Source organism: Phocoena sinus, chromosome 11 (assembly GCF_008692025.1).
Source record: "Phocoena sinus isolate mPhoSin1 chromosome 11, mPhoSin1.pri, whole genome shotgun sequence".
Classification (NCBI taxonomy): Eukaryota; Metazoa; Chordata; class Mammalia; order Artiodactyla; family Phocoenidae; genus Phocoena; species Phocoena sinus.
The window spans coordinates 11,440,374-11,454,512 of record NC_045773.1 but is presented as its reverse complement, the minus strand read 5'-3'; the positions used below and the strand labels follow the sequence as shown (position 1 = coordinate 11,454,512).

At 44.8% G+C, this 14,139-nt stretch overlaps 1 protein-coding gene across 2 annotated transcripts in view; it reads left to right on the top strand.

The window, feature by feature from the left end:
• Nucleotides 1-14,139, top strand: part of ITPR1 (inositol 1,4,5-trisphosphate receptor type 1) — a 333,789-nt gene that overhangs the window by 161,379 nt on the left and 158,271 nt on the right. For both annotated transcript variants that reach the window (XM_032647530.1, XM_032647529.1), the window contains 10 exons: nucleotides 934-1,128; nucleotides 3,217-3,468; nucleotides 3,988-4,129; nucleotides 4,864-5,017; nucleotides 6,056-6,243; nucleotides 9,978-10,116; nucleotides 10,628-10,682; nucleotides 13,120-13,285; nucleotides 13,372-13,542; nucleotides 14,048-14,113. In XM_032647530.1, coding sequence (XP_032503421.1) covers nucleotides 934-1,128; nucleotides 3,217-3,468; nucleotides 3,988-4,129; nucleotides 4,864-5,017; nucleotides 6,056-6,243; nucleotides 9,978-10,116; nucleotides 10,628-10,682; nucleotides 13,120-13,285; nucleotides 13,372-13,542; nucleotides 14,048-14,113 — 1,528 coding nt within the window. The remainder of the gene's footprint in view (nucleotides 1-933; nucleotides 1,129-3,216; nucleotides 3,469-3,987; nucleotides 4,130-4,863; nucleotides 5,018-6,055; nucleotides 6,244-9,977; nucleotides 10,117-10,627; nucleotides 10,683-13,119; nucleotides 13,286-13,371; nucleotides 13,543-14,047; nucleotides 14,114-14,139) is intronic.

The window sequence follows — 14,139 nt, the reverse complement described above, 5'->3', positions numbered from 1 at the left end:
CAGTGGATGTCTGTGCTCATAGGTAATGAAACCCAGCTGCCTGATTTCTGAAGTCAGGTTGGCTGGCTATTGATCGTCCTCTTGCAAAGGTCTTGATCAGAGGAATTTTCAAGTTTGCTTTTGGTGTGGGCTCCTCTGCATGGTGTTGCCACATACTTTGACAGTAATGTGAGCTCACCAGGGAACGTTTCACACACCCTTGGTTTAATTTTAAGAGTTTAAAATTCTCTAATTATGATCATCCGTTTTAAGTTTTAAAGGAGGTAATTCATTATTAAGTCATTGTAGGGAAGAGCTTGTTAACTCATCACTGTTCAAAAAGGGTTCATTGGTCCACAGAAGTTTTGGTAATAGTAGCAATTCATTTTTAACAGGGGAGCAGTTTTCCTGAGAAGCATAGTGCCAGTAATATTTAAATGTTAAAGACAATGTTTAAAAGAAGTTTATTTAAAAAACACTAAATTATGCTCTAAACTAGCGATTTTTTTTTTGTTTCTCATGCATAGCTTAATTTTGGGCTTGGGCTAATTCCGACTTTCTCATCCTTGGCCTTTTGATGTTTGGGGCCACGTAGTTCTTTGCTGTGGGTTCTGTCCTCTGCATTGTAGGATGTGTAGCAGCCTCCCTGCTTCTACCTGCTAGGTGCCGACAGTACCCCTCCCATTTGGTTGGGACAACCAAAAATGTCTCCAGACATTGCTAAATGTACCCTGGGAGACACAGGCACCCTGGCGGAGAACCCCTGGGCTGAAGTGTATGAAGACGTTGATGTTTGGTTCTTTGTGACTCTGCCAGTGGGAGAAGTAAAGTGGCTTTTTCTGTGTGTGTCTTTGTGCTGGAAGTGCAGCTCGAGTTCAACGCATTAATACAGTTGATCCGTGATGAGCAAGGACTTCAGACATAATGAGTGTCCCCCCTCCTCTTATTTTCCAGGTTGGTACTCTCTCGTTTCGAATTTGAAGGTGTTTCTACTGGAGAGAACGCTCTGGAGGCAGGAGAGGATGAGGAAGAGGTGTGGCTGTTTTGGAGGGACAGCACCAAAGAGGTTCGCAGTAAGAGTGTGAGGGAACTGGCGCAGGACGCTAAGGAGGGGCAGAAAGAAGACCGAGACGTCCTCAGCTACTACAGGTGCGAGGGCGGCATGGGTGTCCTCTGATGAGATCGTCCGTCAGAAAGACGGATGTGTACTTCAGGAGTTTGTAGAGTGTAAGGTTTCATTGGTACTTAGATAGGGCGTTGCTACCTGGGTGTGGCTCCGTCGAAAGAAGGCTGAGTGTTTGCATCAGCCCCCAGTTACAGTTGATCCCTACGTAGCATGGCACATGACCTGGATATATTTTGTAGTAGTTAAGAGTCAGGCTGCGGGGTCACCTCTCTACATAGTAGCTTTTTGACTTTGGTCAAGTTTTTCACCTCTTTATGTCCCAGTCTCTTTATCTGTAAAATAGAGACAATAGTTACAACGTCATAGAACTTTTGCAGACAGAGCTAGGAAATATGTGTGTCTGTACACACATCTGTTTGTCCACGTAGACACACACATATCTATTTCTAGATCGACCTATATAAATGTAATAAAAATCATGAGTTCACATCAGTACTTCCAACTCTGTTCCAACACCGTAGCGTTATTCTAGCCTCCACCCTTCGGTATTCGTAACTCGTTCCTCTGACAGCGAGAACCTGGCTGGCACTGTCCCCGCCGTGTCGCTCAGTCTGCATCGCGGCCGGTCACCTCCTCCATCCCAGCGTCACCTCGGTCCCAGCTCTGAGATCTGCTGACTCAGTAAATACTTTTAAAATAAAACAAGAGGGAAGGAGAGATGAGGAAGTGCTTACAGCATTTTTTAATAGAAATACATAAAACTTCGCAATTACAGTGCCCTTTGTTACCTCCTGTATTCTTTCTCGCCGTTCATGCAGATGGTGTGTGACCTTCCACACTTTGTGTGTTTATATTTTACATTTCTGTACATTCATAAATAATACATAGTATTTTGTTGATTCTTAAAATTTTATATAAATGGTTCCAGAGTCTGAGTTCCGTTCTGAAATCTGCCTTATTTCTTCATATTGTTTCTGAAGTGGATTCATGCTAACGGTGGTAGGTCCATTTCTTGCCTTTAGACTGCTGAATGCTATTCCATTTTATTACTGTGCCACATTTTCATTGCTCTTTGATATTTAGTATATGCCACAATTCAGTTTTTCATGTCGGGAAATATCCTTGTTCAAATTTGTGCATATGTGTAGGAGTTTCCATTCTATACCAGGGAATTACGAGATTGGAGGGTATGCACATTTTAAACTGACCAACCAATCCTAAATTGACTATTTTGGTGTCCATTCCCACCAAAAGGGAACTCTTGTTTCCCTTTGTCTTTGCTATCTGTGAATACTGTGATGCTTTTTAAATTTTTGTTAATCTTACGAGCATGAAATAGAACATAGGTTAATCCTCATTTCACTGATATCTAGTGCTGTTGAGAATATTTCCAACTCATGATTATTGGTAATAAATAGGGTTTTAAAGTCAGAAGCTGGAATTTGCCACTGTGGAACCTCATGGCTTTCTTATTTCACATTATGGGTATGGTTACTCTTTTAATGTTTGCTATGTCTTCTGCTGACAGTGAATGAGGAAGAGTGTTTCAGTGGTCAGATTTGGAAGTTAACAGAGATCATGTGTAATTAGGTGAGGAAGAAACTGTAACATTTTGAGGAGCCCCCTATTTCTTCTACCGTGTTTTTCACATGTGTGTAAAAGTCAAAGAGGAGAGCTCTATGGGATAAGACGCTGAAAGTATCATAAAATTTCTAAGCAGACTCAGTAAGGGTCTGAAACCTTCACCATTTCCTATGCGGTCTTTCATGTGCTGCATAAAAGCAGAACTAAAGAAACAGGCAACCGTTTTCAGCCTAATGCTTCCCCCCCCCCGCCCATTTTATAAAATACACAAGGGCAAAACGGCATCAACTAGCCATGTAATTATTCCCATACAGCAGGGTAGGCACATGTGACTGTTGGCGTGGCTTGAACTGTTCCTTTTCCCGCTTGGTACAGAAGCCAGAGTTTGCATACACAAGCAAGTGAAGAGTGTTGATGTGTAAGTTCCCGTGGCCACCTGTCACTCCTATGAGAGTTGGGGCCCCCCGCGACTCTCCTGCTGTGTGTTTCCATGAGAGTGAGCCCTGTGTAACTTTCCTTTTCTCCAGGTACCAGCTGAACCTCTTTGCGAGGATGTGCCTGGACCGCCAGTACCTCGCCATCAACGAAATCTCAGGCCAGCTGGACGTGGATCTCATTCTCCGCTGCATGTCTGATGAGAACCTGCCCTATGACCTGCGGGCGTCCTTCTGCCGTCTCATGCTCCACATGCATGTGGACCGAGACCCACAGGAGCAAGTCACTCCCGTGAAATACGCCCGCCTCTGGTCCGAGATTCCCTCCGAGATCGCCATTGATGAGTGAGCCTGGCTCCTTCGCCCTGTTAAGACCTGATTCACGTTGCTTTAAAACTTCTTAGTTACAGTGTTCTATGTAGCGGAAGACAAACCACTTATGGTCAGGTTAATAAGTCTGGTTAAATCAGAGGGAAAGATAAGTCATTTTTTCTTTAAGCTTAAGATATAATTAAGGGTGGGAAATGTTGTTTCCTCAAGAATGTAAAAGATGGCGTGATTGTCCTTTTATATCTCTTTTATTCAACAAATGTTTAAGTGTCTCCCGCATGCCAGGCTCAAGGAATCTATCTGGGAACAAACAAGAAAACTGTGTGTACACTAGTGGGGAAAGACAGACAGTAACCTAGATAAAGGACTGAAATGTATTCCTTGGTGTGGTGGGTGCTGAGGAGGGAAAAGTAAAGTAGGGACAGGAGGATGGGAAGCGTTGGGGTGGATGGTGTTAGCTCTGGGGGCTGAGCAAACAGGGAAGGCCTCACTGGTCAGAACTTGAAATCTGATTTCTTTCTCCTTTGCTTTTAGCTATGATAGTAGTGGCACTTCGAAAGATGAAATTAAGGAGAGGTTTGCTCAGACCATGGAATTTGTGGAGGAGTATTTAAGAGATGTGGTGTGTCAGAGGTTCCCTTTCTCTGATAAGGAGAAAAATAAACTTACATTTGAGGTAACTCATGGTGAAGTGATCGTGTGTTTTGTCTGCTTTGTGTTGATCATTTTTCTATGGGGTAAATAGAAAATAGGTGGTGATTTTTTTTTTTTATCCTGATACTCTGGTTTTGTAATAAAAAGGAATTCAGCTCAGTTTTGTTGCAGAGTAAAATAGAACTAATACCAGTCACTTGGCTTAAGGCAGTTGTGCTCCTGGAAGAAATACATCTGGGGAGCTGAATCATGTAAAAAGGATAGAACATTATGTATAATCTGTACATTATATTAAAAGTGACAGGAAAGAAACAGTCTGTGCTTGGGATCTGTCATAGATTAATCATTTGAGGGACATAAATCCTTATCACCCTTGAGTTGAGCATTTCTCTTTGAGATCACTTTGCCTTTTGAGGAATTAGATTTCCAAGGACTGCTATGTTATCTGTGTCCTTGATTTGTATACCTTGGCTTGCCCTGTATTATCTCTGGGAAGCTGCCCAGAGCCAATGATGAGGTCAGTTTTTCATTAACCAGTCATCAGAGCAGATCAGTAGCTTTGCAGGGTTTTGTTTCTTATTTTTTCTCCTTATGAAACAAAATGAAATTTGGTCAGAAACTGCAAGTAAAATAAATGCCTTCTCTCTTACTGTAAAGAAGGTCAGAGTCAGTCATTTATAAAATAGTCAACCTAAAATGCAAGTGAAGGATACTGTTTATTTAATTCCTCCTCTCTCTCTTTTTTAAATACAATAGGTTGTAAACTTAGCTAGGAATCTCATATACTTTGGTTTCTACAACTTCTCCGACCTCCTGCGATTAACCAAAATCCTCCTGGCCATATTGGACTGTGTGCACGTGACCACAATCTTCCCCATCAGCAAGATGGCGAAGGGAGAGGAGAATAAAGGTGAGAATAACATGGAGAAGCTGAGGAGGGAGGTCTCATGGCGCCCATAGGTCGGGACACGCTTGCCCGGCCTCTCCTTCTGCTCTTCTCATACCTACTGTGTGATGACGCGTCCCTTCTTTGTCCTTTTCTTCTCAACTTTTCATTATGAACATTTTCAGGTATAAATAAAGGCGGCAAGAATAGTACAGTGGACACCTGTAGACCCACGACTTAGAGTCAGTGATTATTAACACTTTATTGTATTTTTATAGTTATATATATGAGTCTGTACATTTCACTGCAACATTTGAAAGTTGCCCAACACTTGCCTAATGCTTATGTCTTAAAAATACATGTCATTGTTCTTGATGTGTCATGAGGTCCTCAGATGTTTATATTAGTATATGAGTAAGTGAAATCCAGACTGTGTCTGGGTATCCTATTTCCAATTTGTAAATAGGAAAATCTGCCTTTATATGTTTTTTTTCCCCCCTCTGTTTTAGGGTCGTAGTAGACACACACTAGGTACTCATGTGTGGATTATTGTTTAACTGGTCTCTACAGCTAGAATAGAAAAAGTACGTTTACTTACGTCCTACTGTCTGTTAGGGGCTGTGCTTGCTCAGTCATTTGCATACATTTTGCCACTTAATCTCTGTCAGTTGGGCTCCATTATTCTCATTTTATAGTGGAAGAAACTGACCGTCAGAGGTAGCATAATGTATTCAAGATCAAGTGGCTTTTGGTAGCGGCACCAGATGTGTGTCTTGTTAGCTCCTGCATCCCTAGTTCTGTGCGCAGCAACAAGCATGTAGTAGGTGACCAATAAAATTTGGCAGGTGAATTAACATACATAAATGCTCCATACTCTTTCCCCTACTCCTTGAAGCCCTGCATTTCTGATGGTTGTTAACCGTTTCAGGTTCCCAGGCTCTTAGAATATATTGGAATAGAGACATGTGAAGTGATTTGTCCCGAAGAGCCTCTGACCCTGGCCAGGTGCCCAGAGCGCACACCAGGGATGTCATGACCAAGGTTTGTCCTGGCCCTTCTTAGGTAGTAACGTGATGCGGTCCATCCATGGGGTTGGAGAGCTGATGACCCAGGTGGTGCTCCGGGGAGGAGGCTTCCTGCCCATGACTCCCACGGCCACCGCCCCCGAGGGCAACGTGAAGCAAGCAGAGCCGGAGAAGGAGGACATCATGGTGATGGACACCAAGTTGAAGATCATTGAAATACTCCAGGTAACCGTGGGCCGGGGCGGGTGCAGGGTGGGCAGGAGTGTGCTTCCCGGGGGACCATCTGCATCCAGTGTCCCTGCTTTTACGGAGCCCTAGGCTTTCTGGGAAGAGAGTGGAGGTAGAGTCTTAGCTCAGCCTCAAGTGCTGTTTCTGAATTGGCCCTCTGCTCCCTGTGCTGTCATCCTCTGTCCCTCCCCAGCATGCCCTGTTCCTCCAACCATGCCAAACTTTCTGCAGTTACCTTACGTTTCCCTATTCATTGGTCTCTGTCTTCACCCACTTAGAATTAACTCACTTACGCTTCTATACATAGCTGAATTCCCTGTTTTTTGGTCATAACTCATTCAAGGTTCCATTAAGTTTGTAACTCCTCCCATAATCCTTCCCTTCCTCCCTCCCTTATTCATTCATTCATTCATTCATTCATTCAACAGACATTTATAGAGACTGATTCCATGCCGAGTACTTTTTTTTTGCTTTTCCCTCTAACAGTGTTACTGTGAGAGGGTTATATTTGTTTAAATTTTGAGTACCACATTACAAATTAATTACACAATTTAAACATCATCTACCATTTCAGTTAACAATGAGAATAAAGCATATGTTTCTAATGCTTTTTTTATATGCATTATCTCATTTAATCTTTTTTTCACACACACACACTGTATTTTATTTTTACAAGAGATAAATAAACTGACACCAAGCATTGTAAGTGGATGATCACAACAAAAGCAACAATGATTGCAGTTACCAAACATGAAACACACTCGTACTATGTCATAATATTGACATTCAGTCCAGTAATCCTCCACTGTAACAGCTACTTTGCAGTGAAAATTGATTTGTATATTTTTTGCCTCTGAGTCCTTGTGGGCTTTTTTTTTTTATTCAAACAGAAAGTCACAAAAATTATAATCATCCTCATCAGTTCACTCAGTCCCATGTAATTACTTTTTTTTCATCTTGATCTTTTGTTAGCACTTTTATGAGTTCATCAGTTTTCCATTAGAGCTCTGAAAATGCTTATTCATTCAGTTCAGCAGTATAGTCAGTTACCAGAAACCTGTACTTGTCAGAGCACGCCGAGTACTTTTAAGCACTGAAGATCCAGCAATGAACAGAATCATTCCTGCTTACATTTTGATAGGAGGCATAGACATATGAAAATGTATATACTAAGGACGTTAAAATATAAAAGAGAGTCAAGATGGTTTATAGGCCATTGGGGGTAAAGGCCACGGGTACTGTTTTTGATGGAGTTGTCAGAGAAGGTCTCCCCATTAAGGTTACGTGATCAGAGACCTGAATGCAGTGAGGGAGCTAGTATGTGGGTATCTAGGAAAACAGTCTCCAGGACTCCAAGAGGGAACAATAAAGGCAAAGACCTGAGGTGGTAACACACTTGACAAGTCTGGGAACAGGTCAGGTTCAAGAGAGGATGGGAGAAGATGAAGTGGGGAGTCAATACGTACAACCTCTTGGGTGGATTTGCTGTAAAGATGAACAGAGAAAAGTGGGAAGGTGGCTGCAGGGTGATTATTGGTAATATTTAAGTTGGGAGACGTCAGCGAGATTGTATGCTGAATGGGAGTGATCATGTAGAGAGGGAAGACTTACTGATGAAGGGGAGAGAGGATAATTGTAGGAGCAAAGACCTGGCATAGGTGAGAGGTGGTGGGAGCCAGTTTACTGGAGAGGCCGTGCGTGATCTTCCATGTGAGAACCTCCCAGCCTGCCAACAGTGTGTGTTTCCTCTTTCTGCTCCTTGGTAATTTTTTATTCATTAACGAAACCAGCTGTTCCTTCATGAAAAGAATACTGTTATCACCTTTCTCTTTCATCCCGCACTGTCTAATCTCAACCCCGGAACACGGAGTAGAGAACTATAAATGTTTACAGATTGGAAGATTTTTTTTCGATTCTAAAATCACAGTTAACTAATGGTTTGAAAACATCCCTGGGACTCCTCAGAATAATTACTGAAGGCAATAAAGAGTGATTTAAATAAAGAAGAAAACTCCTTAAATTTATGTCTGACCAAAGGTAGAGAGGGATTTCAAGGATTTCTTAGGCCGTGGCTTACAGGTCCCAAGTATGTGAATATTGTGCACGTTTATTGGAATGGATGTGGTGTGAAGCTTGGTTACATCTTGAGGTCTCTTCACTGTAGTGATCTGAGAACATTTGGTTGATGGATTCATTCTTTCAGCAAATACTTACTGATCCCTTACCATATGCAAGGCACTTGGCTGGGCTCTGTGAGGAATGCACAGATGATTTGGACACAGGCTATGTCTACAAGGGGTTTACAGTCTAACAGGAAGATAAGGTGTGATGAAGCTGTGTGTACGTGGAAATAAAACCATGAGAAAAGTGTTCTCCCGAGATATGGGTAGGTCATGTGATCCCAATTAGTAAGGACCAGAGGAGGTAAGATTTTCTTGGAGCCTTTAGGCCTGGACGGGATATGTATAGAAACAAGGGGACGTTCTTGGGTGGATGGAGCAGGTCGAACCAGGGCATCACGACGCATGGGTCCGTACGCTGTTCTCCTTGGGCGGGGACGTGGAGTGTGCTGAAGGGAAGTTATCAGAAATGAGGTTGGAAAGGCGGACTGCGCTATGCTCTAGGGAGCTCTGGGTGCCTGAAGTATTAGGACTTTACTCTGTGGGGAGCCTTTGAACTTTTTCAAGCAGGGAGCTAACCTAAGAATAAGCACCTTTGAGATGTGGATCTGGTAAACTTGTTTCTGTTTCTGTAATGGCCGAGGAGGGAGATAGAGGCTGTGAGCGGGGGTAAACGATGGCGGGAGAGAGATCCGTGGAGAGTGGCAGAGGTAGAACCAGCAGGGCTTAGTCACTGATGAGATGTGTGTATCAAGGAGGGAAGAGTTGATGGTCCTGAGGTTGACTGAGCGTGGGAGAACCCAGGCAGAATGGACACTGTTAGTTCCGTACAATACTGAGTTTGAGACTCTGGGAAAACACCAAAGGGGATGTCCAGCAGTCAGTAGGAAACGTGGACCGAGAGCTTGGAAGATAAGCCAAGGATCTGTTTCAATCCAGGAGAGGTGACAGCCCTGGCATTGGGTAAGGTCGCCAGGAGGGCCAGGCAGAGATAAGGAGAGCACGGAAGGGAGAATGTCGGTAAGGCCCTTAAACAATGCCAGGTGCTTGATCTTTCATTTTGGCTCCAGCCACAAAGATGGAAAAAGTGACTTTCTGTTGGAGTGAACTGGGAGGGAATACAGGGAGTGAAAGAAGAGGGAGCCCAAGGGATTGTATCTACATCAAAGAAAACAATCAGTAATAGAAAATAAGAACCAAACTAATTTTCAGTACTGAAAACACATTTTTCTCTGTCAGTTCTTTTAAAAGCAGCCAACTTCACCCTTCTTAAGGCCCAGAGTTGGCATTCAGTACTTGCTGAACTAAAGCAATGTTTTATAGAGGGTGGAGTGGAGAGTGAGTGATTTATTGTCCTGAGCATTAAATTAATTGCCGGGACGCTGGAGTTTACACTAGAAGCTAAGGTGCTGTGGGCAAACTTGATATACTCCTAGAAGTCTTTTGTTAAAGTGACGGTTTGAAATCTAAGCCAAATATCTGGCTCACGTAGTGTTTAAGGTAATTGATGCAGCAGACGCCAGGCCCAGCCAGAGTGCGGTGGCTTGGCAGAATGTTCCAGGTGGTCTGCTAATGTAACCAATCTCTTTCCATTTCCACTTGAATCTTTAGTTTATTTTGAATGTGAGGTTGGATTATAGGATCTCCTGCCTCCTGTGTATATTTAAGCGGGAGTTTGATGAAAGCAATTCCCAGACTTCGGAAACATCCTCCGGAAGCAGCAGCCAAGAGGGACCAAGTAATGTACCAGGTTAGTGATGCCAGAATGGGGTTTCAGCCATAAAATGGGACCTGGGTCTAATGAAAACTGGAAGTCCAAAGAGTATGTTCTAGAACAAGGGTAATATGTGAACGTTTTTGAAGATGACTGCATTTTAGAATGAGACCCTGGGAGTTACCCTTTTGGGGCAGGGGAATAATTGAAAGGGCCCAGATCGCTTCTGGGATAGATCTTCCTTCCTTCCATCTTGGAGTGTCTTAGTCATAAGACAGCTGAGGGTTCTAGTGTTATGGTGAAATACCAAAAAACAAAAACAAAACTCTCCCAAGAAAATTTACTGTCCACTACCAACTTTTACTCATGGTGGATGCTTTTTCCTGCCCAGGAAATAGTGGTGATGGGTAAGGAGAAGGGTGGTGGTAGGAATAACCCCACCTATCAAGGCCTGAGGGGCAGTGGCGAGCCTGTTTTGGGGGGATGTTCACGAGCGGCACGTTTTCACCCCTTCCTGCACCTGAAGTTCTGTTCTCTGACTTTTCAGGTGCTCTTGATTTTGAACACATTGAAGAGCAAGCCGAAGGCATCTTTGGAGGAAGGAAAGTATATTTTCAGTTTCTGTTTTGTAGGTGGTTCTAAGATGGGGGAGGCCTCTCTTTTCTAGCTCTCAAAGGCTTCTCCTTTACTGTTCTAGGAAACGTTTAGTCTTTGGGTTTAGGCTGTTTGACTGCTCTCTTTGTAACTCTCAGTACTCAGTCAGAGTGATCTTAGTTGGGTTCACGTGTGTGTGTGTTTCCTGCTTACAACAGAAAGAATTGACGGAGGTTTCCCGAAGTACACACATTACAAAACTTTTTTAAATGGTGAGGAAATAGAGTTGAAAGAAAGGGGGGGGGGGCTCGAAACAGAGTGAGTGTAGCAAGATCGTTGCTGCTAATGGGCTGCAGTCACCCCCGAGCCCTTTAGAAGCCAAGCAGCGATGAAAAGGACACAGACACTTATACTGTTCTTTCATTGTCCCTAACATGAGATTAATGTATGAACCCCTTTTTAAAAGATGAGATTGCTCAGTGTTGACTCAAAACATTGTTACGAGACTCAAACACTGGCAAACTTGGTATAAACACCCTCTATGCATAACTCTTAGAATATGCACACTTGGTTGAGTTACCTATTGCCGTGTAATTAATAACCTACTCTCAAAACGTGATGGATTAAAACAACAGTCATGTTATTGCCTCTCACAGTTCTGTGGGTTGACGGGCTCAGCTGGATGACTCTTCTGTTGGTCACTGTTGGGTCTGTTGTGAAGCTGTGGTAGCTGTGACTGGGGCTGGCACATCCGTGTTGCTCTTCTCGCGTTTCTGGCTCTTTGGTGGAGGTGTCAGTAAGGCTGGGGCTCGTCTCTCTCTGCACACGAGTGTACCTTGGGCTTCTGCATAGCGGGGTGACTGGCTCTAAGTGTAGAGACCAACAATGTGCAAGCACTGAGCAAGCCTCTGCTTGCTTCACGCTCCTAACGTCCTATGGGTCTGAGCAAATCGCCCGGCCGAGCCCAGCATCGGTGTGGGAGGGATGTATACAAGAGCGCTTAGACCACAGAGGGGCCACCGATGTTAACAGTCCACCGCAGTGCTTGATGTAAAACCTGTGAAACTTGACTTAGCAGCAGCATTTACTCTATGGAAGAGGGGGCTCTTCTGAAACTCAGGGGTTTTGAGTTTAACATGATGTCATTTCGGTCTGCTGGGTGGTGTCTCAGCTCTCCCACCACTTTCCTGACATTGAACAGCAATGAAAGCTTCTTCACACCTTTTTGGAGCACATAGCACGAGCAGAGGATTTACGCACCGAGTCCCATCTGTCTGCAGCCACAGAGGTCCCAGCATTCGGCCTTCATTTGACTGGAAATACAAACTGGGCACCGACACAAAAATTGAGTGGCAGCGCTCAGGTTTGAGGTGGCCTGCCGTTGGCTCCAGCACGTGCTTATTGCATTTTTACTTGTATCAGTAACACACAATCAAGTTACTGTAGATACTGAGAGAACCCCTGATTCTCTCTGATTAACCCCAGTTGGAGGAACACTGAGTTGGAGTGATTCACGGCAGCACTCCGCAAAGTGGGGTCTGTGGGACCAAAGCGCTTGCTACCAGTTTAGATAAGTGAGCCTTTGGGCACTTTGATGGCAGTTGGACACTGTGACCGCATCCAGGTGCACCATCAGTGGACATGGTACAGACCAAGACGGCAGTTGGCTACAGACTAGACATAAAAAAAGCTCATCCTTCACCACAGAGGGTTTGCTAGGTGCTGAATTAGGGCATCTTAAATAAAAAATAAACTAGCAACTCGGGAGAAACACAGCTGTGTGCAGCTCTCAAACCACAGGTGAAGCCCAGCAGAACACCAGTTGGGAACTGGTTGCAAAGCCAGGCCTGTCACTGTGGGAAGGTGGGGACTTTGATTAAAAATTAGATAGTTGTGACATCTTTTTTTAAAAATTTATTTATTTTTGGCTGCACTGGGTGTTCGTTGCCGCCCGCAGGCTTTCTCTAGCTGCGGCGAGCGGGGACTACTCTTCGTTGCGGTGTGCAGGCTTCTCATAGCGGTGGCTTCTCTTGTTGCGGAGCACGGGCTCCAGGCGCGCTGGCTTCAGTAGTTGTGGCACACTGGCTCAGTAGCTGTGGCTCGCGGGCTCTAGAGCGCAGGCTCAGTAGTTGTGGCGCACGGGCTTAGTTGCTCCGTGGCATGTGGGATCTTCCCAGTCCAAGGATCGAACCCATGTCCCCTGCATTGGCAGGCGGATTCTTAACCACTGCGCCACCAGGGAAGTCCCCAGTTGGGACAGCTTAACTGCCCCCTCACCTCAGAATATATTTGAAGAGCAGATAAGGTTGTGTGTTGTTAAATGAGGCAATGAAAAGCCAGGTCGGCTGAGGGGGGATACAGAGTTAGGAATCTCACTAGGTGAGGTGTGTCTGGGCCCAAAGGCACGGGAGAGGGCGTCTTGGCTCATTTGGCCTTTCCCCTCAGTGAGGAGAACACGCCGCTGGACCTGGACGACCACGGCGGCAGAACCTTCCTCCGGGTCCTGCTGCATTTGACGATGCACGACTACCCACCCCTGGTGTCAGGGGCCCTGCAGCTCCTCTTTCGGCACTTCAGTCAGAGGCAGGAGGTCCTGCAGGCCTTCAAACAGGTAGGTCGGGTTGCTGTGTGTGTGTGTGTTGTTGGCATTGTGTCTGAGAGTCTGTTGTGAGTCACTAATGAATTGCACTCGTTCAGGTTCAACTGCTTGTTACCAGCCAAGATGTCGACAACTACAAACAGATCAAACAAGACTTGGACCAACTGCGATCCATCGTGGAGAAGTCAGAGCTTTGGGTGTACAAAGGGCAGGGCCCCGACGAGGCCATGGACGGTGCATCTGGTGAAAACGAACATAAGAAAACAGAGGTGGGTGACACACAAGTTACGCTGCAGGAGGAGATGGATGGGGTCCTCAGAACAAGTACACGTCCTCCTCTGGTTTTAGATAAAAATGCAGATTATAGGATGGGCTTGATTCTCAAGAGGTCTGCTTGCTAACAGGGTGACAGCCATTCTTCCAGGAAGTGAGCTACAAATACAAGTTCAGCGTCATCTCTCGTGCCACCTTGGCCCATGTAGAACAGACTTTGAGTGAACTAGCTCCAGGTGTCCCTTACAGACGCACCTGGGAAAGAACCTGTTCTCCAGCCATGCCTGGACCATCATCTTCTCCCCCATCAGTGCAATAATGTGCATCCTCTCCCATCAGAGGGGAGCTGAGTTGTGAGCAAGTGAATGACAGGCACAAACCCAGCATGACAGCTGGAAAACGCTGCAAAACCCCTGTTCTTTCCTAAATTGTGATGCTAATGCAAACAGACAGGAACCTAAGAGTTGTACAAACTGCACTCATGTTCATCTTGGTTCCTAGGAGGGGAATAACAAGTCCCAGAAGCATGAGAGCACCAGTAGCTACAACTACAGGGTGGTCAAAGAGGTAAGTGCCCCATCTTGAGCTTTTCC